The following is a 22,926-nucleotide window of genomic DNA, read 5'->3' as shown; positions in this document are numbered from 1 at the left end:
GGGCATTGCTACAGCTGTGCCACTGGTTAAATTGCTACAGTAAGAACATCATCTGTCTCTCTTTGGAGAGTCAAGTACCAAAATGAACAATAATTCTTCACTTTGTCAAATGTTTTTACAGTCATTTGAAATGCTTGCTTTATTTTACTTAATGAATGCTCCATTCAGGAATAGGGAAACTTTAGGGCTGAGTTGAGCCAACAGTTCTTCTTTGTGGAGTTTATTTCCTCTCCTTTCATTTCCACTACTCTCAGAAGATTTCTGGCTGCTCCCCCACTTATCTCTGCTTCCATTTCTCCCCTGGGAGCTTTGGATAATCAAAGTTATGCTGCAAGTATTCTTGTGAGAGTAGGAACGGAGGAGTTCCTACATTTTTGGGTATTTACCAAGGGCAGTATAGTAACTGATTGTGTGTGTGAGACTTTTGAAATAGTACAGTGTGAAAACTGCAAGTTGGGAGCTGCCTGGCATTCATTCTTGTCTGTTTTCTGATGCTGTGTAGAAAGAAACATCAGCAGGAATGATGGGTACAGATCATCTTGAAAGGGTTGAGAGATAAGTCTGTCATTCTTGGTGAGTTACTGTATCACCTCACTCAGCTCTGGTTACAAGATTGCTTTCTTGTCCTTACAAAGTGATGAAGCTTAGCTTACTGAATGGTTTGGATTGTCTTTGGATAAAGTCATTGCAATAATACAGGTGATGTTTCTATTATTTTCTTCTAACTTTTAACAGGCCTTCTTTATTTGAGGAAACACAAATCCAGTACATTCACCACTTGTCAGCTTCTACCTTTTTGGCTAAGTTGTCCTATAGAGCCTAGTGTTAGTCATGTGAAGAACAAGGTGGGCTTTTCCTTTTACTGTGTCAAATGCATGGAGCTTAATCGTTTTATTAAATTTTATTATTTAAAACTTAATAGTTTTATTCTGTGATCTCCTCTTCTTACTCATATTCTAACCAGTGTGTGTCTTCTGCCCTGTTCTGTGGGACATGGGATTGTCTTCTCATTATTGTACTGTCAGACTTCACGAGCTGTGGGTATGCTGTTAGGTTTGTGTTGGCCATTTTGCAATTTAGTTCTTTCTAGAAATGAAGAGTATTAGGGCATTCATATAGATGTTGCTGACAAGTCAGCACATCATCAAGTTCCTTTGTTTTCAGTACTGGGTTTTTCAGCTCTGTTGTGGGGATTTTTTTCACTTAAAAGCGTAGGGGCCAGAGACACTGTAACATGAGTCATTCCCTGTTAAGGAAGCCATCTTAGAGCCGGGTGCCCGAGACCAGCACTGTGTTATCTCCACTGCAGAGATAACAAACATTAAAATTTTACAAACTGGTGGCCAAATAGCACACCGAACATGATAGCTTTTCTTTTCTTTAAGTGGTAAATCATGTTAGATAATTCATGATGCAAAGTGCTGTTATTTCTAGAGGATGTGAGCCTCTGATGGCATAACAGATTCTCTTACCTCTGCAGGTTAGATGAAAAGCTGAACTCTGGGAGTAGCAAAATATGCCAGTAGCTACACCACAGGAGATTATCTGATACTTCTTTGCTTGTATCATTTTACTCCCCAGTGTGTGTGGTCAGAGTGGTACAGCTCTTGTGTGTTGTGCTTTTTGCCTTTTGGTTAGGAAGAAGCAGGATTGCAAAGATAATGAGTGAAGGCATTGGAGCATTCATGGCAATAATTTCTAACTAAGAGCTGGAGATAAATAAGCAGGCAGAATTGAAGAGTTATCTGGGTGGGGGTATTAGCATTTTGAATATTCTCTGCACAGATGCAGTTATCACTTAATTGACTTTACCTTAGGGAACAGTAGAAAATCACTTCACAGCCTTAAAGGAAAAACTTATGCACGTAGTCTGTAATGGTTCTGTTCTGCGGTACAAGAAGCTGAGGCTGTTTACTACTGGTGTCATAACAGGGAAGGAGGGAGTCTGCCTCGGATGTGCTGCTTCACAGGCTCAGTTGTGATGATCAGCACCTTGCCCTTCCTTTACCTGCGTTCTTGTGATCCCCTTCAGCATCTTGAATCACAGCTGTCCCCTTGCCTCTCTCTCCATACAAGGAGAGGGAATTGCCACAAAGCTGAGAGAGTGGTGTCCATGAGCCCAGGAGGCTGGGTGCTCCCAGGCTGGCCAGTTCCCTGATGGGGAACGGCTTCTGGAGCTGTCCTTGCAGCACAAGGCCCAGCTCATCACCCTCAAGATCAAGCTGCAGCAGTTGGTCTCTTGGTCTGTCTGCCATGCACGCCCCTCCTGCCTGAGAGCCAGGGCCTGATTAGCTGCCCTGTCTGTGAATATTGAAGGCAGTGGAGAATTCAGCATTCAGGGCTGCAGCAATTTGTTCTACAAATGGGATTGTAATTGACAGCTCTCCCCAGAGAGGCACATGAGATGTGCAGTGTGCCTGCTCACCCGCTGCAGGAGCGGTGCTGCCAGAGCTCCTGCTGCCAGGCTGTCCCACTGGCAGATGCAGAGAGCAGGGACATGGCCAGATTTTTTCCTTTACCTTTCTCTGTGTTGCCTGTGGAGTTGGAAGAGCAATGTAGGAAACAGAAGATGACCATTTTGTTTATTATGTTTCTCAACTTCCTTTTCAGTCTTTCATCCGAAACGGGGTGTTTTGAATTTTCCAAGATTTTTGTGGAAAAATAATCCATTGTGTGGACTCACTGAGTCAGTTACTGGATTGAGATGGGTGTGTAGTTCCTGATCACCTTAGGTTTCTTGCCCTGCTGATGTGCTGAAGACAACCACTATTATCAGAGCTGCACAGCTGATGTCAGTGACACCTTCAACTCAGTGGTGTCTTTTCCTGTAGAAGTTGCTTGATTTGCTTGTAGGCAGTATTTTAAAATTTGCTATCTAAGCGTGTTAGGGTTTTATTGGTATTATTCCTTCAACAGCGATATTGGTTACTCCAGGCATTGTTTAAAAGCTTATTTTCTTGCATTTCTTCAAGAGAGATTTGGCTTAGAGCAAAATCAGTAAGGGGAAAAGAATTAGGAAATCAAGCCCTTCCTTTCCCTTTTCGAACCTCTCAGTTTTTCAACCTCAAGTAAGTACGTGAAAGGGGTTTAACAACTTCAAATTGGATTTTGGAATGTCAGATGACTCTAATAGCCTTTGTACACAAATAACAACAGAAGAGCTGATTATTGTTTCTGGGCTCTGTGATGCACTTATGTAATCATTAATCTTGGCACTTCTTTATCTCCAGCAGATTAGGAGGCCACTGTCATTTTGAAGACTGCCATTAAGTAGACTTTGTTAGTGTTTAAATATGTGGGCTTAACTTTAAGCTTCCTTAATGTATGCAATGGAGGTGTCCTGTGCATACAGCATTGCAGTAGAGCTGTTGTAGTAAGTTTCAGTCACATAACTCCTGCCACAGTCTGACCTCAGACACAGTTTTACGTAGGATGTTTGTTAATCAGTGTCTGAAGACACTTTGAAAGCCTTTTAAGCATAAAACATTAATATATGTGTTTGAAATAGCAAGCAAACTTGCTTTATCTACTACCTTTCTGTTGGTCTAATCGCTGAGAGGCAGGAAATTGAATGCTGTGAAGTAAGTAAGCAAAAGAAAGGGTTTTAATGAAGGCTGCAGCACCTAATCTAGTTGTGGGGAAATGAAGAGCTTTTGCTAGACCTTTTCACAAGCTTGTAATTTTCTGAAACATTTTTGTGGGCAACTGCATTTTTTCTTTTATGATCGTTGTCACAAAATGAAGATGGTTTTCAGACGGTGAGGATAGGACATGCAGACATTATGAGGATATAAAGAAGCACAGAAACAGAGACCAGTCCTAAGCAATGGTGGGAGCATAGCTGGTGGGGGACACCACTGTAACAAAGTTTGAAAAATGTGTTTGGGGAAAAAACCTCTTTCTGGCAGGAGTGGAGTGTTTCTGAGACTGATAGACTGATGGTTTTATTTTGTTGTAAGCCGGAGTCTATAAAATTTCTGTCTCCTCTGGTATCATCCTGAATGTTTTCACTCCTGGTGCTGTTTTTATGGACAGGTCATAGTTTTTTCCTCCTGTGCCCTTCTACAAAAGAACATCTGAGGAAGGAGAAAAGGTGTGCCTGGCTGCAGACTGGCTGAGAGAGCTGGCCACTTTCCCACAGTTTCCCCCCCCCTCCCTGCCCAACAAGGCAGCCCCAGCCAGCTTCACAAAGGTGACAGACCATCATGTAACTTCATTCAGGTCAATGAAGGACCACTAAGATTACAAAGGAAAAAGCTCTGTCACCATGAAACCACAGGGATGCGGAGAAGGGGAAGGGTGTCAGTTTGCAGCATGACAGAAATGCCTGTAAAGGCTGCTGTAGGTGACGGGAGGCTCTGGTGTGAAAGCTGTGGGCAGGTAGAAATTGTCATTAGGAAGAAGTGTGTGTGCCCACACCTAGTGCAATGTGTGCAAGTGTGCAAGGTATCTGTCTGCAGACTCTGCACAGGGTCTGGCAAGTGTGCACACACCCTGCCCAGATTGCCTTGAGCTGTCAATGAGTGGGGAAGTGTGCTGGTCTCCTCCTCAAAGCAGTATAATTAGGTATTCAGAGAAGTTGTATGGGTGTAATTGAAGAGTGACAAAAAAACTATACTCTGTGTGATTTATTCACTGTCCAGCCTGTCTTCTAGGCAGTTATTGTAGAAGTGATGTAGCCTTCATCTTGAATCCACATACACACTAATATTGTGCCTGTAGAGATGGGGTAAGAGCTTAAAGAAGAATCTTTTTTATGAGAGGAAAACATGGTTATTTGTTGAGGAGATACTTGACCATAAATCACAAAAAAGATTGCAAGTTCTCGATAATGTCTGTACTTTCTAGAGTCTCCGTTATGTATCAGGAAACATTCTTGGCTGTGAACCATTGATAGCTTTTGGACTTCAGTGATACTGTTTTTAAGTGGAGGAAACTTGGGTATAATCCATGTATTTTGTGCTCCCCTCCTTCAAAACCTTGAGGAGTAGGTGAAGCTACGTGTGGCTTCCTCTGGAGTGTCCCTCAGTTTCATTAACCTTCTAATGACCTCTAGAGAGGAGCTGTGACAAAACAACACACAAACACTGGTGATGAAAAGGATCCTTGGATCAAAAAGGTGACCCCATATCAGCTAGAAAGATGCAGGATACAGACTTCAAAATAACCTTGTCTTTTGAGGGAATCTGGTTGTGGGTTCTAATAGCCAGATATCACAGCAGGAGTTGCAGAGTTCATGCTTGGTATTGGCAGCCATGTGAATCCAGCAAGGAGGTGTTGGAGGGAGTTAATAAATGAGTGATTGCAGCTAAATGGCTTCTAACTATTTAGAGTTCTGAAGTTGGTTTTGGTTGTTACTGTTCATCTCTTAGATGAATCATCTGAAAATGAAAATTTAAACCAGACATTTAGAGCACACCTTTGTGAGAAACTAATGATTCTACTTGGCATACAGCATCAAAGGAAGCCTTTTTAATGACATCAGATTCGTGTACAGCCAAAAAGAAAAAGAAAATATCTTAAAAATGCAGATGTAGTCACTTGAGAATGATGGAGTTTCTAGCCTGGGTGAAATACTTTTTTTCCCTGCAACTGTTTTTTTTCTGGAAGTAAAAAAAGGTTTTGAGTGGTTTTTCCTCCAAGTGCAGCTCTCTAGTAAGGACAAAGTCCCATTTCTCAATACAGGCAGTGATAGATCCTGCAATGTCTGCAAAGGCCAAACCCTGAATAAAATTTGTGCAGCCTGGCAAAATGGCAGGACAAAGCTGAATCATGAATAACACTGTTTAAAGGGACTCTTACTTGATTGGGTTTGTTGGCTCTTCTGCATTTGTTCCATATGCCTGTTTCCACACTGCTTTCCACACATGACTGCTATCTCCAGGGAGCTAACAAAGTAGAACTTGACTTGGTTGGATATGCATCTCATGGAGAGTGTGTGATGCTCATCAGAGACACCCTCCTAGTTGTAGTATCAGGAATTATTAATGCTTGATCTGAAAGCTACGTGCATGTGAGTAGAGGACTGGAGCTGCAGCCTTATGCACAGTTACTGGTGCTGTAGTCTCACTGACCTAATGTTCCTTTAACAATTCAGAAACCTGTCACCTTATTAATGAATTTAGTTCAAATTGCTAATAATTTTGGCATTATGTTGCAAGTGATTAGCTTTCCTAAGTGCTTTTGTTTTGATCTCATAACTGTAGTTGTTGTGTTGTCCTAGCTGCCTAACAAGACCATCGAACTGAGATGAAATTTAGCAAATGGATAGCACTAATGTATTCAGCTTCTTAAAAAGCCCAAGTGACTAAGGTATCATACAGTATAAAAGGAGGTCTAAGACTCTGTAAGTACCCTTTTATCACTCTTCTGAAAAGCTAGTAAAAGATGCTTCCTTAATGAAGGCCAGTGTAATTTAGCTAGCAACTAAATTACTCCCATAATCTTGCATACAGTAGCTGTATGCTGCACCTTCCAAGTGCTGATCCTTTGAGGCTGTTTGTAACCTATGAAAAATAATTCAAGTAAAGATGGTTGTGCTGTTATACTTCTAGATGACTTGGTGAAGTGGTGCTTAAAAATGATGAATGGTTGGGAAGTTCTTTACTTTGAGCAAATGAACAGATGTGTTGAGGTGTTCCTCTAAGCTGATACATTTAATTAGGAACAAAAAAGATGGGAGGACAGTGTTGGAGTTAACAAATGCCAGTCTTCAGAAGGCCAGAGCCAGTATTTGAGAGTAAGAAATTTGATACAAAATGAGGACTCTGTGCATTAATCCATGGAGCAAAGTCAGAGGAAATTGAGATTGTCACTCCAAAATGCTGCATTATCAAAACACTTTCTGTATTAAAATCAAGTCTTTCGTAGTTTATTCCAAAGAATTGGGAAACTGGACAGAAGTACAAATATATTTAAGCTTTTCATACAATTTTTTTTGTGAGATGGGGGAGAATGCATTTCATGTTGGCCAGTCAGCTCCAGCAATTAACAGTTATTCTGAAATATGTTCTGTGGATTCCACTCTGTTATCCTCTCCTTTAATACTACAAAATAAAAGCCCAACATGCAGCCACTAGGAAGGAGAAATGTAGAAGGGTTTGTGTAAGAGAAAAATAAGTTGCAAAGACTGAGAAATCTCAATGTGATTGAGCATGTAAGGCTGCTTTCCCAGCCTTGAAGTGCAGATGCGTCTTGGGCTATCAGCTTACTTTTTTCCACCTTTTTTTGTTTGACAGACAATATCAATTACTTTGTTCTAGCAGCACAGCAGCTTGGTACAGATTGTCTCATAGCAGAACTGTGCCCCAACTTATGCTCCTGCTGCAGGTGTTCTTCACAAATACCCAAGGTTAGTGGTTTTCTGTAGGAAGAAATTAGGGATGTCAAAACCTGAGCGAGCTCCAGAATCCTGTGATACAGAGTGTGGACTGACATAAGCACTACCTTGCAGCTTATTGAATAAATGCAGTAGCAAATTGGAGCAGAAGTCTGTGTTGACAGCTACTGGGATAATAGCTCACACCTATGTTGCTTCTAAAACTTGTATTTTGTGTAATTTCCTTGAGAGCAATGTTTGCTATCTGTGTAATTACAGCTGTCAGATTTGTTTTGTAATTTTAAAAAAGAAAACTAAGAAAATTCAGACAACTAGCTCTACTCTTGTGGCAACCTTTACCTCAGCAGTGCAGATGATGGAGATCTGTTTGTCTGGAGGTCTGCTCGCTGGTTTCTTGGGTTGTAAGACCAAGACCCAAGATCTGGCAGTAAGCACCAGTCACCAATGGTAGATTTAGGCAGGGATTCTCTGATTATACAGAGAAAATGAGATGCCAACTGGCTATCCTCAGTCATACAGCAAATTGACCCTACAATGAGATTATAGCTCTTACTGACTGAGGTTCAGGGCTTTGATTAAAACTATAGTATGTTTCATTAGAGAGAGTCACATGATGGCAGCACCTGCATGGGTGGTTTGTGAAGAACTGTTTTTCTGACTTGCTTTATTTAACAAGAATAGCATTAAGTCTGGTCTTCACATTGATCATACTCCAAACTGTGTTCATTGTAGCCAGTGTAACTACTATCAGTTCTACCAGAGGGGAATAAAATGGTTAAAAGTTGATTCTCCAGCAACTGGGAGGTCAAAATATTATGGGACAAAATGCTATGTAATTTGGAAGTGTCATAGTCCAACTCATCTTCAGATACTTTGGGTCTGAACTGCACAGCACATTGCATAACAACATTTCTCCCTTTCTCTTTACCGTTTCTTGGTCTTTGCCACTAACTTTGGTTACAGTATCTTGCTGCTGGGCCTGGGTGATGTGTCTAGTGCATTAATCTTCTCATCCACCATCCAAAGATAAATTTATACTCAGAATCTGTGCTTCGGGTTTTTTTGGTTCTACTTTTTCAGAAGAGAAAGTATTGTTATAGAATCGTAGAAGAGCTGGGGTTGAAAGGGACCTTAAAGATCATTTAGTTCCAACTAGATTGTTCTCTACCTTGCTGCAGTTTACACCTCTTGGTGGACCTTTCAGCCATATTCATGATTTGTGTTTAAGTTCATGAAAGAAGTGACAAACTTGGAGCTTTTGGAATTCCCTGGACTTCATAAACAGGGGAGATGTTAGTTGTGTGCCCTGGGAAGTAACGAAAGATTGATTCTCTCAAGAGCTACTTGAGAGTAGTCTCTGCTCCTGGGCAACTGAACACATCCGGATATGGCAGTCCTGATTATTTTGAGCCCGGGCTTGTAGTTCAGTTGTTTGGTGTTACAGTTTGGTCTGTGGTATGGTTTCATAATGGGACTAGAGTTGTCTCTACCTGTCATTCCTTCAACAAGGGAAATCAAACAATCTAGTTTTCAGTTGCAAGCTAGATCGTTAGTCCTTTTTTCCTCAAAATTACAAGGAAAATATGTCTTGAGTTGCTTGGTGATACAGTGTTGCATTGCTGGATCAAAAAAAGGATGAGAATATTCCTGGATGTATAAAGGCAAGACAGGAAAGAGAGATAAGAGTGCTGTGGATGGGAAGCTTAGTGTTGCACACATGACTGAGAGGGAGCAAACATACGAGTTCCTCTGAAAACCTAAATCAGTTTTTCATTTCTTTGTGCTACAAAACACTTGCAGAAGTCCTAGTTTGTTTGTGTTGGGATTTATCTACTTTATTTTTGCTTAGTAAGAATTTATATTACAATGATCCTTTAGGGTTTTTCATAATTTCCTGTTTCAATATAATATCAAAAATATGCAAGAGACCTCAGCACAAGCAATTCACAGAAAGTTTTGCCTGTTAGAGAATCCAGAGCCATTTTCCATATATCTTTTTGTCATCAGGCAGTCAAGTGTCTATGCTGAAGCCAGTGCTTCATTTAACAGCCAAGCTTTAGTTCTTTAAAATTTGTGTAAGTAAAATTTCTTGGCTTAAAGTATTTAACAGTGACCCTGGCATGAGAATATGAGCTCTTACTGCACTCTTCCCTTTGGGTCCAAATCAGTTACTGAGGTTGAAAGAATTTAGATTTATTCCTAGTGGTTCCGTACTGTTTATCATGCATCTCCTTTAGTACTCTTAGAGGCTGAATGTTTCTCTCATTATGGAATGCTGCACAGGATCAAGTGACCTACTAAGAGGGATCCAGCTGTGCTCAGGCCCAAACATCTAGTCTTGGCATTGCAACATTTCTGCCTTATGTGTTTGAGGTGTTGCTCATACTTTACTTTTAATTAATACTTTGGTGGCCATGTTCATTTCTACTCCACCCATCACACCCACAGACTTCAAAGGATTTGTACCAGGATAACCTCAGTATTTATTTTATTTTATTACTAGTGTGATTTCCTAAGGAAACAAGTCTTGGAGAGGTTGCTTGTGTTTGTCTGGTTTTCTGCCTATCATCCCAATCCTCCTCATTTCCAAAACCATTTCAGCCAAGCTCAAGAGCATCATCAGTCCCTAACATGTGTTCCTACATGTTTCATGAAAACTGAAAAATGTACCCAGAAGGATCCCAAACTAATCCTCCACTGAGGAATGCTGCACAGCCTGAGCTCAGCTAGAGAGAGGAGAGAAGCTGTGAAGGAGAGGGAGATGCAAGGAATGCACCGCTTGCTGGGATGGCTTCTGCTGCAATTTCAGCCTTACTGGCCCCAGGAAATGCAGTCATGAGACAAAAACCTGTGGAATACCAGGCTGTTATCTCTCCTTGGGAGCTACTTGTTACTGGCTGTAGCACTGCAGTCTCCAGTGAGCCTGCTTCTGGCCAGGATGCTGGTACGGTGGGGACTGTATACAAAATAAACAAACCTTGGTGCAAGGACTGGGGAGGTACAGTCCCTCAGCTGTTGGTCAAAATACTGTGTGTTCTAGAAATGCTTCAGAGCTCTTCCAACCAGCCTTCACCCTTAAAAGTATACGGGGTTTTAAGTATTTTAGTATATGTGAGTGGACAGATGGTCACTTAATGTAGTGTGCTAATGGCATGGGCAGAGCTGTGCTGCCCCTGGCTTTCAGCTCAGTCGAACTGCAGTGTTTGTGAGCTGCAGGTGTTCTGAGGCAAGTCATTTGCAGCCAGCTCAAATTACTTAGGGTACATGACAGCAAATTATTTAGGTAATGAAGCTGAAAATGCAGGAAGATTAGAATATTATATAGTAAAATCATTCCTTGTTAATTCAGTTTGTGATCAGATATTATGTTGCTTTAAATACCACATTACATGCAGTACCCTTGTTTGAGTCAATGAATATGTATGAATATGTCAGTGAATATGTATGCCTCCTAATTTAATCAATATACTTACAAAGAACCCTAGCAGTCATGTCTGGCACAAACTGCATCCCTTTAGAAGCAGGTTAGCCCAGTTTGTGTCTGTATCATATTTATTTTGAAGCCCTTCTGCATTAGCTGCAGAATTGTACATGCAATTCCCTGCAAGTTGAGAGACAGGCCAGCCACATTCAGCACAAGTAATTTAAACCTGTCTTGCAATCAAAGAAAGGATAACTTCTTAAGCAGTACCCTGAGACCCAGGAGAGGCAAGCTGCAGCCCTTGCTGTTGCATTTACCCCACATCTAGCCTCAAGGAAAGTCCTCAGCTCAGCTGGCAATTTTGTTTAGGGTGCTTTCCTGACAGAGCCATTGGGCTGGAGAAGGATGCTCAGTGCCCAGAGAGATTTCAAGAAACAGTGACCAGTCTGGCAGACTAACCAGTGTGTGCTTCAGTCCATCTTCACTGAGTGAAAAAGGAACATGTATACCTGGAATTTCTTGCTATTGCTGCCTTGAGAGCTGAAGGCTGGGAGATGTCATGAGGATGCCCATAGAAGTGCTCTTATCTGTGGTGCCAGTGTACACAGCTGATTGTGACCCTGTGTACCACAAGAGAGGAAGGGAGCATCTCCTACACGGCTTTTCCTTTGGAGAAAATGCTAATTTTTTTTCAGAAACAGCAAGAGGCAGTGGGATTCCCCTGACTTTCACTTTCTAAAAGTTAGGCTTGTGATTAAGCTATCATTAAATTCCTTCTCTGGTGAGTGGAGAGGAGGCGTCTCCACTTGGAGTTCATCTTGCTTGTCTTGAATGAGATGAATCATTCCCCTTCTTCCTTTTTCTGTCTCACTTTCTTGAAGCAAACGAAGCAAATTTCAGCTAAATACCTAACTTCTAAGATATGTGAGATCCACTTAGCTGACTTGAGCTAAAAGGCAGGAACGGGGACCAACTTTTTGCTTCAATTGAAGAGCCCATCCCAGGATACCAAATCTGAGGTTTCTTATCTGTTGTGAGCTGGAAAAGTCATCTGTGTGAATGTAGACTTTTAAAATAATAGTTTTAAAGGAGGAGGAATGGAAAAAAACTTATTCTATCTTGAGAATTTATTCACAAGGAGCAAACATTTAATTGAGACATACTAATGGGGAAGAAAGAAACTACTGTCTTTGGAAAGTATTTTTTTCTTTTGCAAAATGCATCCTTTGGGGTGGACTGGTAACATGTTCCCTGTGCTCAGTGTGTTTCTACTTAAATGGCTGAACTGGCAAAAAATTTTTCCCATACTTTACTTAGCCCTGCAGGCTCTGTGCTGAGGAGTCAGAAAGGAAGAAACTAAAGATTAACGATGAGCTTGTGCAGAATGTTTCCTTACAAGTACAGAATTAGATTTCTTTCCTCCTCTTCTGCTCAATCCAGACAAGGAATAATGCAGCATATCATCATGCAGGAATTAACAGTTAGGGAGAGGCTGTCTAGATGGATTGGTTGGAAAGGGGAGTGTGAAAAAGGCAGGCAAACCCAGTGAAACTGTTCCAGGTTTGGGGAAAGAAGTGAAACCCGGAGTTGCAGAGAATGAGCCGTATTTGTCTGTTCCAGCTGCCAGCCAAAGACAGTGTTCAGTGCTCTCTCAGGAAGCATGTTCACTGGGAATTGGGTGAAGATGGTCCTGTACTTGAAGAATTCCAGAACTATTTGCCAGACAATTGCCAAGTCAAGACACAGTGGATGGAGGAAGAAAAAAGGTTCAGGGGGAAAGCACAAGTTTTTTTCTCTGAAATAGTTGGGCTCAAGTTCTTGCAGTGTCTGCACTCCCAGAGTCTGCACTCCATGTTCCTTCTGTGAAATGAAGATCTTGTGATGTTACAGCAGAAGGAAGATTATCCAGACATTGCAGTGATAGGAATAGCTACATGGAGGCGAGTTTGTCTCATCACTGCCTTCCTGATGATTCCTACCTCCAGCCCTGAACGGTCACTCCTTTCTCAGGAGCTGTTTCTGTAGCAACTTGTTCAATGCTTGCAGTGGGTCTCTGTGCTTGAGCTTGTGTTTGTTGCTCTTGTGGTTTGTTTGGGCTTTTATTCCTATTTATTGCTGCCTTTGGCACAGGACATCCTTGGTAATATTCTGGAGCACTGTTATTTCAGGGTGTGAAAGATTCTTAGGCCTTTAATCTGGGAATACAAACTACATCTGTCACCTGGGTATCTGTAGCGGTTTCTAAGCAACCACAAGAGTTGATTTTTTTTTTTTCTGCAATTCATATTTAAGAAATAATTTGCTCATGCATGAACCAGAATCAGCCTGAGCACCACCCCAGGAAACAGAAATTGTAAACTGTAATTTAGGCTAATTCTAGTCTAAAGCATGAATTAGAGTATTTTATATAATCTTGGAAAATACACCATATAAATATATGTAAGCACAGAACAGGTACAATTAATGTGAGCAAAGTAGGAAGCTTTAAGTAACTGTGGGAATGTGAGAAACCAAGTTAGAACATATTCTTGACATGTAAAAATATTTCCCACCTGCCTTGTTTGCATAAGAACAAGGTTTTAGCAAGTACATATTTGCATGTCAAAGTTAAAAGTGGGGAAAATATTTTCACCGTCATAAGAAAAATCCATAATCTTGGCACAGGCCGTTTGCATTCAGTAAGTTTAAAATATCAAAATCCTTTCATGCTCTATGGAAAGTATATGAACTTGTGACAGGGATTCTGTTTCAATGAGCTGCTTTGCAAAAGCAACCACATGGATCAGTAATTGATCTGATGTCTTTCCGTGCATTAATTTGTAATACAATTGGTTGCTGCAGCCCCAAGCGATTTACTCTTCCCAGTTTCATCCCACTGCCCTGTATTTCGGAGTGAAATGCTAAGTTAAGTTTTAAATGCTGCATGCCTAATTGAAATTTAAGTACCTTGAAGGTGTAGTAAATAGAAGGAAATCTGGAATTCTAAAATTACACATGATTTGGTGCTGCTGCTCATACGGCAAATGCTGGCACAGCTGGAGCCTATGAATCTGTGGAGATTCTATTCTAACAGTAAAGCACCCTGGAAAGTGCTTTTGGGACTAATTGTGGTACCTTTTAGACTGTTAATAACCCAGCTTTAGGCCATTGCTTTGAAGGCATATTACATTGCTCCAGAAACACTGCAAATGTCCTGTTGCTTAGAAATAGGGATCAAATAGACAGGCTCCATGGGTAATTTAACTCATGTGCTGGAGATTGTAGATAAACAAAATCCAATTATATCATACCTATTCAAAATAAGGCAGTAATTATGTATATAAAAGTGAAATGTACAAAATACATTGCCATGTAGCTGCTGAGATAAGCCTTGTCACTGCTCTGTCAACGGAGTTGGAGAAGGCTGCTGATTCACTGCACTAGAGTGGAAAAATAATCGCAGATTGAAAAGGCACAACTGGGAGTCAGTTCTGGAATCTGCCCACAGGATTGCTCTCTGAATTCGAACTGCACATCAGACAAATAGGAGTTTCTGTGAATTTCAGCCTGGTGTTCAGTTTGTTGATGTGAAGTGGGTTTATGTTACCCTTCCTGCTGGAAGCTTTGTTTGTAAACATGATGCCCTACTAATAATTAATCTAACACATTAGTAAAATAGTACACTATTTATTTTTCCCTTTTATTAGTTCACTTCCTGCTCTGTTGTGTTTAATGTGTTAGCTGAGAGCAAAGTGGAATTTAAATGTTTTTTGCAGGGCTTCAGGGAAGAAGCATTTCCTTTCTTAAGTGTCCTGAACAGACCTTTTAATTTCAGCGTGTTGTTTTGTTACTGCAGGGAGGGTGGGCGATTAAAGGTCCAGAATGCAAAGTTCCTTATGATGGAAGCAGATGCAAGTGGTGTCCTGCTGCATGAAAATATTTTGAAAGCTGCTGATGCAGAGCTGTCAGGAAAACAGCAGTGTAGTCCTGTAGCTGTTGGGCTCTGCTTTCCTCAACAGGGCGTTTGAGCTGCTGTTAGGTTCCTGGGAGCAAACAGATACTATCTGGGTACTACTCAGCTGTTCTGATCACTGCATTTGTTGTTTCCTGGAGAATAGTTTGAAGGAGTGTTTGAGCAGTCAGTCTGGTCTTCCAGTTTATATTTACACTTTTGGCCTGATCCTGAGCTATGATGTTGGGCTGCAAGGAAACAGAGCACACAGTAGCACTGGAAGATGACTGTTGTTTAATAAGCCATCAGTTAGGGATTTATGGCACAGAAAATGAAGTGTTTGTAGATGGACATACTTTTGAAAGCAGTGTTAAGAATACATCTGAAGTTAAGCTACTGCTTTGAAAGACAGTACTAGGTGCAGTCTTGCATGTTGTCACAGACTGGATTGTCAGAAACTTGAAGCAGTCACACATCTTGGGATCACCACTGCTGATCTTTAATATATCACCGCAGGAGTTGCATGTGTACTCCTGACTGACTAAGCCAGTTCAGGAAAAAAATGTAGCCTGATCCTAACAACACTGGGCAAGGAAGGGGCTTGCTTGGGACTTCTTGGTTATCCACCTAATAGATACAGTCTGTGCTTCTGTGAGCATGTGCAAGCAAACGGAGACTGGGGACTGCTGGGTTCAGTACCGCGAGGTGCTGTTTTAGCATGGTCCTGTCCAACAAAACCTGCTGGCAGGTGAAGAGGTATCCTGAGCACGCAGGAATCCTTTCTCCAATCCGTGTGCCCGGATGGGAAGTTGCTGTGGTGTAGAGACACACAGAGTTTTATCACACACTATACTGAATTCAGTAGTTACGTTTTGTACGTGTGAAGTTCAATATAAAAAGTCAGGACTTTTCTATCACGTATCTCTGGCATTTTCCAGACTGTGCCAGCTCCTTTGGGTTTTGTAAACTGACGAGAATACTGCTGTCTTTTCCTCCCTCGTTTGTTCTGTGGTAGCTAAAGACACAAATTTGTACTGGTAACTCCCTTTTGATTCAAATTTGTGAATTCTGGATTTCTTGTGTAAAATGCAGTTGCTCTTCACCTTGTTACTTATTGTTTCCACTGGCCAGTCATGTGAACTGGTGGTGGTGATGTTGACCATCATGAACATGGCATGATGGTGACTCTCTGGTAAAGGTGTTGCTTTCATTTCAAACAGTACAAACTTCAAAATTGCTCTTTTATGTTCTCAGAGGAACAGGATTGGAATAAACCATTTGAGTGTTGTCGTAGCTCTTTGGCCAAAATGTGAACTCTCCTTTTTGGCTTTGAAATGCTGATTCTAGCCTTCTTGTGGTTTCTTAAACACCTTCTCAAATGACCCATTTTAATAACCCAAAAGCTATTATATAACGAGCAGCCATAATTTAGTCCAAAGCTCTAGGGGACCCTTGCAGTTCAGCAATGAATAGTTAATGCAGTATAATGTTTAGCAGGTTATTAGTTTTCACTGTACAAATGCTGATCAGGGAATGCTTTTATAAGGTGTTTAAAAGAAAATGTAATTAACTGGTTGCGTGCTTCTGTTGCAGCTCAAATTGAAATTATTCCATGCAAGATCTGTGGAGACAAATCATCAGGAATCCATTATGGTGTCATTACATGTGAAGGCTGCAAGGTAAGCTTCTAAAATATTAAGTCTTTAGACAGCATTTAGCCTTTTGATAGTTATTATTTCTCTTACTCTTTTAAAGAGCAAGTGTTGCACCAAAGGTGGATCGGTAGACTGCAAAGAATATGAAATCAGTTTGTTTTCTGATTATTTGGGTTTTAAACGGATTTTTGTGACACACACACAGATTTCAGAACAAGCTTCAAAAATTTTGCAGTTGTCTAACATCTGCCATAAACTGTCTCTCTGTGAATAAGCAGAAGAGGTACAGAAAGATGATCTGCTTTTAGCATGCCACAAAGAATCTGTTCTGTGGATTCACTGGAGAGGGAATTTGGGGCATTCTTGAATCTCCCTCTCCATTTTTGCTTTTTAAATTGCAAAGAAACTGTGTTCAAATATGACAAAACTCTCTTACCTCTTAATTTTCTTTTGTAATCTGCTGCAGTTACAAATCTGTCATGTAAGGTGATGTTGCACAACTAGCACATGCTACTAGTGTTAAACACACTCAGGTCTTCCTGGAAGCAGTGCCTGTCCCTGGCAATGCAATCATTCCTGTTACTGCCCTCTCAGGAGAGAAATACCTGATACTATGCTTTAGTGCCAGAGCCTAGATGACCTGCAGGTAGTGACAGAGTTTAAATGATTAGGGCCTGGACAGCATGAAAAATGCCCTACTGTAGCAGATGGGTTTTGTTTGTGCTATGCTCTTCCACAGTAATGTCAACAAAGTCTCACCCAACAGAACTATTTTGGCTGGTGCAAAAGTTGGCACAGCTTGGCTTCTGCCAGATGAGCCAGGTGTGCACTGGTATGTTTTTTCCCCCAGCTTTTCTGTGGCTATGATCTGTGCAGGCTTGAGCATGCTTCCCTTGCTCTCTCTGTTATGCTACACCTTCCTTTGTAAAAAGTACATGAAAACCTAAGTTCCTAGTCCTGCACTCTTGATTCCTGGAGCCAATGTTCTGCACCAGCAGTCTCAGAGAAGTCTGTGAAGTTCTGCCCAGGTGCTGCAAACCCATCGGTGTGCATCAGATGGCAGGATCAGGGCCTCAGCCATCAGAAGTGAACAGATGCACTGCTGCCCTCTCAAGCCAGGCCTGTCAGGAATGATCCACAACAGCCAAGTGTGGGATGTGTTCTTCTTCCTATTTCTCACTCCAGTTTGGTGTGAAATTTAATGTTACTTAATAGTAATGGTAACTTAACTGGTACAGTGTAAATACTAATTACTGCCCCAAACCAACTTGATTCAAAATCTAAAGTGAAGTTATTAGTTGTAAAGACCTATTTTGCAGTACTCATCTGTATCATGTATGAAACCACAGAAAAGCTCTTGTGAAATTGTCACTAATCCCGCTGCACTCCTACAGGTCTGACCCTTGCATTTCACATAACTGAGTTTTCTGACCAGTTTTTGTTCTTATGTTGTGTTTCATATAACTAGAATTGAAGATATGTAATTAAATGCTGCTGGAGTTTTATTTCATGTTATGATATTACTGGCTGGTTTTATGAAGTTATTTGCACAAACATCACTGAGTACTTGCAACTCATCAACATATTTGGGTGAATTTGAATCTGCCTTTCAGAATTAAAATTTAACACCTCTCTTTCCTCCCTCTTCATTTTTTAGCCAGGCCTTTTTTATTCTTTATCTAGGAGGGCACCTGTGGCTTATTTTTTGAGTTTACTTATGAGAGAGGTCTTCTGTCAGACTGTTGCTGATATACCCACTGTACAACATATAATGGAGAAAAAGGAGAAATAACACTAACTATATAAGACTTTTACTCAGAAGCATGGATGAAGAATAGCACAAAATCTGTGCCACAACTGAGAAATAAAAATGTATTCTAAGATTGGAAATATTGTAGTAGCACTACTGAAAAACCTACTATCTATATGGGGTACTTTTTCAGCCATTAGGTGTGGGAATCTGCTAACAACCATATGCTCTGTATGCTTTTTTCTTGTTCTTTTCTCATAGCTGAAAGCTGAATCCAGTTCAGCACTGTCAGAAAATACCTGAATGCTTCAGAAGGCCATATGGACACATATAGTTTGAAATTAAGTTGGTTTTAATGGACTGTATCTTTTAATTTGCAGATGCAGTTACTTGCTTCTGCGGTCAACAGTGCCAGTTTATACCCAGGTGACCCACAAATGCATTTGTGGGATCCCTCTCTATACTTGACTGCATGCAGTCAGTCTCACAGAACCATTTCTGGGCACTTCTGGATTTTTTTTTTCAAAGGTTTATAGGTACTAGTTTAATCTCTTTTGTCTTTTAAGAACTAAGATGGTCTTGTTCATTGTAACAGCAAACAAATCAGTTTGCTACTCCACAGAATGCCAGGTGTTTTGTCACTTTCCATCTTGCATTGCTTTGCTCCATTGATTTCATTCATTCACTTTCTTTACTAAACAATTTTTCATCACTCTGTTGAATGTGGAGTGTCATATTAGCACTGTAAACATTTACCCCAAAATCATGCTTTGGAAGTTTTTGGTTTTAATATTTTGCCTACCCAACCTCAAGAAAAACATGCTGAGAAGCGCTGAGCCATGCTACAGAAAGGGTAGTCAGAAGCCTTGCATAACCAGTTAAACACAGTCTCACTCCTGTCTGGATTACATATGTAAAACTGAACATTTTTTCTTCATTCTTGGTGGCACTATAATGTTATCAGATACTTTATTAACAAAGACATTTTACAGTATTGTCGCAGCACCCTTCGCAACTAAAATATGTGCTCATTAACATAAGAGGGTTAAAAATCCAATTTGAATGTTCACCCATTTTTCATATGACTATTTTCCTGATATTTCTTGGAAGAAAATAGGCAGTACTTTGCTTTAGAAAACAGTAGAAGAATGCCCCCCCCCAACTAATTGTTAATTGCTCAGAATATTGCAAAACTTAATGATACGTGGAAGTCTTTAAGAATTAGCCATAAATCATGGGATTATGAATAAGCCTTTGTTGTCACAAGCTTGCATACAGTCATTCCAAAACGTCTGCCATTAGGATGCAGCAAGGCAGCTGTCAGCTGTTTTCTTGTAATTAAACAGCCAATGAGCAGCTAATTAAGACATATGTGTATACAGAAGTGGAAGTGGGTATGTTAATGAACTGTAGGAATCAATTCATTAAATGAAAATTTGTCAAAAGACCAAACATGAGATCAGCATTTCAGCCTGTGCCGCAGTGGAGCAGGAGCCTTGCTCTGCCATTTGGGATATCAGGAAGCACAACTGGCTTTTCCCCCACTAAGGAGCAAGCTTAGGCACAAATGTCTGTAACACCGAGCCACTGAGCAGGGAAGCTGTCAAAGCTATTAATAGACTTGGTGAAAACTGCTATTTACATTTCAAAGTTCCTTCTTTAACAAGTTGTTACTCAGACTGAGTTGCAGATGAAAAGTCCTTGTGCCCTTTTTTCCCAAACTAGATTTCTTGGCAGCATATGAAAAACTATATATTGTGTTGTATATAAATAGAACTCTGAAATGAAACTATGGCTTGTAATCTGCTCTGCTCTTCTTCTGGCCCTATGTTAATATATCCATCTAAAAAAGGCAGACGTACAGAGCTCAATGATACCTCATCAGAACCAGCTGGACCATTCAGGAGGAGGCAGAGCTTCACACACTCGCCACCAGAGACCTGGGTTTAGTGGTGTGACATGGGGATGGTTTTTAGTGCAGCAGTGGTTTTGTTCATGTGTGTAATCAAGAGGGGTCCACTGCCCATGATGCAATCCTCTGAATGTGTAATAATGGATGGGATGCAGTAAGAGCGTGCGACCTGGGCTGGTTTGCATAATGCTTGAATGTACACACGTGTTCTGTGCATGCATCTACCTCCTTCCTGGTGGAAAAATTATAGCTAGCTCAGTGCCTCTGGCAAAAGCAAGGAAATAGAACAACAGAATATAGCATGTCTCCTTCTCCTAATAAAGGGGGGGAAATCTAGGGAGAAACTATGTTTACTTACAGAAGACTCCTGTAACAGGGGCTTCCACACATCTTACAATGATGTGAGAGCCCAAGGACGACCAAAATATTAGAAAACACACAAATAAATTACAATATGGAAGAACACTGAAAGTAAAAAACTGTTTAACTTCATTGCTAATTCAGTGCTACATCTCAGATATGTCTATTTCTGAGCTTTGCACAAGTTTAGATTAATTTCCAAGTTCTAAGGCAAGGGGTTTTGTGCTTTAGATACCGCTTATGTTTTCAACATAGCCACATAACATTGTACAGTTTGTTTTTAAAAGCACTCTACTACATCTGTGGTTTGTAAAGCACAAATGCTTTTAAAGGCCCCTGTTTCAGGCATTTCTGCTCTATTGAAAATTTAGCTTCAAGCTGTAACTTAGCTGATATATTGTACACTAAAATATATTGAGCAGCTGTGTCTCTAGGGAAGATCTGGAAAAGCAAAATGCCCATATTTTCTCCATTGTGGTACTAAAAATAATCTTCAGCTTGACAAAACTATTCTTTATAAAGAAAAAATATGTCAGACTGGCAACACAGACTCAATATATGTATGTCTCAGCTGAAGGAAAACATAGATCTTTGAGGTTATTGGGCCAAGTTCATTTTACACATTGATTAGTCTGACTTTCAGGATCACAGCAGTGGCAGAAGATTTCATACTGTTCATTTGTGAGCATGTTCTTCAGTGCAACTGTTAAATGGGAAGGGACTGATAACATGGAGAGGCAGAGCCTTCATCAGCAAAGTCACATGTTGAGTCGATACTTAATCCTATTTGTCTGTTGAATCACATTGCACGTGCATGTGTACCTGCCCTGGAGTGACAGGAACTACTCAGGGTGCTGAGGGAACTGGAAATTAAGCTATCTACTTATCTAAGAGTTTTCGCCTCCAGATGGATCAGTCATGATGTTGGAATGGTAGAAATGTACATGATATTTCAGTTTTTCTTTAGGGGAAATGCACTAAACCAGAGCTCAGTATGTGCAGTACTTCCAGTCTCGGTGATGATCATCTTCCTATTGACAAATACTGAAGTTCCATCACACAGAAACAAAGCCTTGAATAAAAGAGTGAAAAACAATGTACAGGAAAATTCACCTGGACCATCTTCAGTTTCATTAGTTTTTTATATTTTGTGTTTTCTCCATTAAAGCTTTAATAATATCAGAGATTCACAGAATTAAAGGAGCATAATCAAAAAGGCTGATGCCCTTCTCATAAGATGAGAGCAGGAGGTTTGATCTCAGTGTTGTGTTATGCTTATGTCTGCAGGATGTGTGCTAGAAAGTCCCTTAGTTGTCATGCGGAAGTCCTTCCTATGTCTGGACAAAGTGTCTGTGTCCCAAAAGAGTCCAGAGTGTGGCCTTCAAATAAGTAAAGAAATTGTTTAAAGTCCATCTTTAATTAAAAAGTACCCAGCCTTTCCGAGGAAGTATTTTCCTTGCAGTGCTGTAATTAATCCATTAACTGGCAACATAAAACTAAAATACTGTGCTCACCAATCCCAAATGCCTCTTAAGAATGACTACATCTTTGCAGAATCCTTGTGAAGTAGGTATTACACACACACCAGCTTATGTTTGGAGAGTCTGTGGTAAAAAGATGAAATGGACTTCAAAGCAGGCAGCTGGCATAGTGGTTAATAACAAACACCAATCTGATGGAGGGAACTGAGCTGTAACTACTGGGTAACCCTCCGGTGCTGGCTTTGTTTGGAGATGGGTGTTTACCCATTGCAGATGACTCAAGAAGGATGTGATACATAAAATCTGTTTCAGCTTTTCTGCTTAAAAATCTAAATCCTACACTGAGCTGAACAAAACCTCAGTTGCCAGCTGAGGCAAAAAAACTTTTTAAAAACTTTTAAAATATGTTTCTTAGAAGAAACTGCTCACCATCATGCTCTGTGTTTTTAAACACATGCAAACACTGGTGATGCTGAAAACCAGCCTGCCACTGCCATCTCCAAAGAGCAGAACTGGGTAGCAGCTGTTGAGTCCTCCCCAGTTTGGAGATCTATGCTGACCCAGGAAAGATAGGAAGTCAAGGAAATCAAGGTCTATAATTAGTTTTATTTCATTTGGAAAAAGCTGGTGTACTGTATTTAATATGGGGCCTGTGAAAATCAATGGAAAGATGTGTAATTCCTTTATATGTCATAATACTTCCTAATGAACTCTTTTCATTTCCTTCTCATTACTGGCTTTTGTTTCTAGGAGAGAAAAATAGACAAACCTCTTCTTTTAGTTGACTGTAGTGCACTCAAACTTCATTTTCTGTTAGGTTTGGCACCTTCCAGAGCCTTTATTTTCTCTGTCAGATAACAGCTTCTTGTGTTTTGCAATTCAATTGCAGGGTTTTTTCAGAAGGAGTCAGCAAAGCAACGCTACATACTCCTGTCCTCGTCAGAAGAACTGTTTGATTGACCGAACCAGTAGAAACCGCTGCCAACACTGTCGATTACAGAAATGCCTTGCTGTGGGGATGTCTCGAGATGGTAAGTTCTGCTAACACATCATTTGCAAACTGTATGTTTAATATAC

At 40.6% G+C, this 22,926-nt stretch overlaps 1 protein-coding gene across 2 annotated transcripts in view; it reads left to right on the top strand.

The window, feature by feature from the left end:
• Positions 1-22,926, top strand: part of RORA (RAR related orphan receptor A) — a 61,747-nt gene that overhangs the window by 25,859 nt on the left and 12,962 nt on the right. For both annotated transcript variants that reach the window (XM_030457053.1, XM_030457052.1), the window contains exons 2-3: positions 16,285-16,370; positions 22,739-22,880. In XM_030457053.1, coding sequence (XP_030312913.1) covers positions 16,285-16,370; positions 22,739-22,880 — 228 coding nt within the window. The remainder of the gene's footprint in view (positions 1-16,284; positions 16,371-22,738; positions 22,881-22,926) is intronic.

This window comes from Calypte anna, chromosome 10 (genome assembly GCF_003957555.1).
Source record: "Calypte anna isolate BGI_N300 chromosome 10, bCalAnn1_v1.p, whole genome shotgun sequence".
Lineage (NCBI taxonomy): Eukaryota > Metazoa > Chordata > Aves > Apodiformes > Trochilidae > Calypte > Calypte anna.
The sequence above is the reverse complement of the archived record's forward strand: the minus strand, read 5'-3'. Positions and strand labels throughout refer to the sequence as shown.